Source organism: Anopheles arabiensis, chromosome X (assembly GCF_016920715.1).
Source record: "Anopheles arabiensis isolate DONGOLA chromosome X, AaraD3, whole genome shotgun sequence".
Classification (NCBI taxonomy): domain Eukaryota; kingdom Metazoa; phylum Arthropoda; class Insecta; order Diptera; family Culicidae; genus Anopheles; species Anopheles arabiensis.
Window position 1 is genome coordinate 24,932,683 of NC_053519.1, and position 3,156 is coordinate 24,935,838.

Sequence of the window (3,156 nt, forward strand, 5' to 3'; positions counted from 1 at the left end):
GGTTTGGGGAAAATAAATCTTTTCCAATTTCACCACAACTTAACTCTTTTCAGACTGAAAAGAGAACAGTGAAACGCAGCGAAGAAGAAGAAGAGGAACCAGACCTAACTCCACGACAAGAGGCTGCGCTGCACATGGTTTCCAAAGAGCTCCTAGTTTTCTCCGGTGATCCCGCTGAGTGGCCGATTTTTATATCGCACTACGATTATACTACCAAGCGATGTGGATACTCAAATTGGGAGAATATGCTGCGCCTGCAAAAGTGCCTGAAAGGACCTGTCGTCGAAGCTGTTCGGAGTCGATTGGTGTTACCGGACGTAGTTCAGCAGGTTATCGAGAAGCTACGTTCCAAGTATGGGCGGCCGGTACACTTAATTAAAACATTCATCGAGAAGGTGCGGAAGATTCCGGCACCCCAAACTGACAAGCTGGATAGTTTAGGCGAGTATGGGGAAGCAGTTCAGTGTATGGTGGACCATATGGTTGCGGCTGGTGAACGTGCGCATATCACCAACCCGCTCTTGCTGCAAGAGGTGGTCGGCAAGTTACCAACGGATCAACAGTTACGTTGGTCGCACCACATCCGCGGAATGACATCAGTGGATCTGTCCACATTCAGCGACTACATGGAGGATTTGGCCGAAGACGCTGCGAGGCTGACGACGATTGACTCTCCTTCAGTGCGCGGGACCAGCAAGGGAAGGCCTACGAAGGGCTACGTTCACGCGCACGTGGATCCAGATGGAGCGACAACGTCCAGCGCGGCTGAAAGGCAGTGTGTATCCTGTAACGTCGCGGGACATGTATTGTCGACATACACTAATTTTCGAGGACTGCCGGTAAAGGATCGATGGAGGTGAGCGTGTGAGCTATCGATGTGCTTTAGCTGCATGGAGAAGCACAATTGGCGATCGTGCAAAAATCGCTCTCGTTGTGGAATCAACGATTGTGCATACCGACATCACGCGCTTCTACACGACCCGGATGCATCAATAGGCTCGCCTTCTACTGCAGACCGAGAACGGCGGCAATTCCCGAGAACCGGTGGAAATCAGACGCACCAGGTAATAAATAATTATCATCAGTCGAATCCGATGTCGGCGCTTTTTAGAATCGTTCCAGTAACAGCGTATGGACCCGGTGTGATGATAAATACCTTCGCGTTCCTGGACAAAGGCTCGTCAATGACGCTGATGGACGAAGACCTGGCAAAGCAGTTAGGGGTGAAGGGAGAAAGACGACCTCTATGTATCAAGTGGACAGGTGATACGACTAGGGTCGAGCCGGCATCGATGATGATCGATTTGCAGATTGGACCTGTGACGTCGACTAAAAGGTTCTACCTGAAAGCTGTGCGGACTGTCACCAGCCTTAGCCTCCCACCAAAAACTTTCACGATTTATGACGAGAGATGGGGCCACCTTAAGCAGCTGCCATTGCCGGAGTACCGTGATGCTCGGCCACAGTTGTTGATCGGGCTGGACAACCTTCGATTGGCGGTGCCGCTGAAGACGCGTGAAGGCCTTGCAGGGGAACCGGTTGCCGTGAAGACTCGGCTTGGATGGTGCGTGTATGGGAAGACTGCTGGAAGCCAAATCGGAAGGGTGCTACATATGTGCAAGTGTGGAGCATCAGACGAAAACTCCACCATCCAGGGGGCCTTACGCAAGTTTTATGAGTTAGAGTATCTCGGGACTGTCTCCAGTGACGTGCCAGATCCAGATAAACGAAGAGCACTGACGATCCTGGAAACAACGACGGTGCGGATTGGTAATCGGTTTGAAAGCGGTCTGTTGTGGAAGACAGACAACGTGGAGCTTCCTTCGAGCTTGGGCATGGCGCGACGCAGGCTCGAATGCCTGGAAAGAAGGATGGAACGTGACCCTAAGCTGAAAACCGTGGTGCACCATCACATAGCCGATATGATGGAAAAGGGTTACACCCACAAGGCGACGTCTGCTGAACTTTCCGAGAGTAATTCGAAGCGAATTTGGTACCTGCCCTTTGGAGTGGTTACCAATCCGAAGAAGCCAGGGAAGGTGCGCATCATCTGGGACGCCGCTACTAAGGTACAAGATACGTCCCTAAATGACATGTTGCTGAAGGGGCCAGACGAGTTAATTTCTTTGCCAGAGGTGCTGTTCCGATTTCGAATGTACGGGATAGCGGTGTGCGCTGACGTCACAGAAATGTTCCTGCAAATACGCATGTGCGACGAAAACAAGCATGCGCAGCGGTTCCTGTGGCGGGAAGATCCTGCTGACGATATCGCAACGTATTTCGTGGACGTCGTTACCTTTGGGTCAGCCTGCTCCCCAGCCACCGCTCGATACGTGAAAAACCGGAACGCCAGGGAACATGCCGAGAAATATCCTCGTGCCGTACGTGGCATCTTGACCGGCACGTATGTCGACGATTATGGATAGCTTCGGAACACTCGAAGAAGCCAGTCGAGTATCGAGAGAAGTCAGGGGAATCTTCGCGAACGGCGGGTTCGTACTCCGAAACTGAGTTTCCAACAATCCGGTTGTTTTGGATCGGCTGGGCGGCGAAAGCTCCAGTCCCGGTATGAAGAGTTTAACCTCTACGGGGGATGATGGAGAACGTGTGCTCGGATTGCGGTGGAACCCGAGCTCGGACCAATTGTCCTTTTACACGGAGGCGTGCTTGGGAATGGCGGAGATATGGGATGAGGCCATCAGTCCCAGTCAAATGCGAGATTGGCGTAGATGAGTGGATGTTTTTCCTCTGATAGCCCAACTTAGGATTCCGAGGTGCTACTTCCCGAAGGCAAGAGAGAAAGTGTACGAGAATGCGGAGCTACACTTGTTTGTGGATGCCAGCCAGCTAGCGTACGCATGCGTACTGTATTTACGGATCGTCGATTCTGAAGGAGAACCGCATTGTACCATGATATGCAGAAAGGCAAAGGTTGCCCCTCTGAAGCCCTTGACGATACCAAAGATGGAGTTACAAGCCTGCATGTTAGGTGCACGACTTCTGAAGTCGACGGAACAGCATCACCCGATTGCTATTAAAAAACGGGTGCTCTGGACGGACAGCACAGTGGCGCTATCATGGATACATGCCGACCCTAGGAATTACAGGCCATTTGTCGCGAATAGAGTGGCGGAGATTCAGGAGAACACCAACGTG

At 51.9% G+C, this 3,156-nt stretch overlaps 1 protein-coding gene across 1 annotated transcript; it reads left to right on the forward strand.

Annotated features, from left to right (window-relative positions):
• Positions 1-245: 245 nt before the first annotated feature.
• LOC120906235 lies at positions 246-2,426 on the forward strand. Its single transcript, XM_040317749.1, has 3 exons — positions 246-856; positions 997-1,064; positions 1,177-2,426. Exons 1-3 carry the CDS (start codon positions 246-248, stop codon positions 2,424-2,426), a joined length of 1,929 nt encoding a protein of 642 aa, XP_040173683.1.
• Positions 2,427-3,156: the final 730 nt, after the last annotated feature.

Bases quoted from the DNA above. Each gene is read 5' to 3' on its own strand.
- LOC120906235 (XM_040317749.1), top strand. From the start codon at position 246: ATGCTGCGCCTGCAAAAGTGCCTGAAAGGACCTGTCGTCGAAGCTGTT. The intron at 857-996 runs GTGAGCGTGTGA...ATGCATCAATAG, and splicing joins CCGGTAAAGGATCGATGGAG to GCTCGCCTTCTACTGCAGAC. The intron at 1,065-1,176 runs GTAATAAATAAT...TCCTGGACAAAG, and splicing joins GTGGAAATCAGACGCACCAG to GCTCGTCAATGACGCTGATG.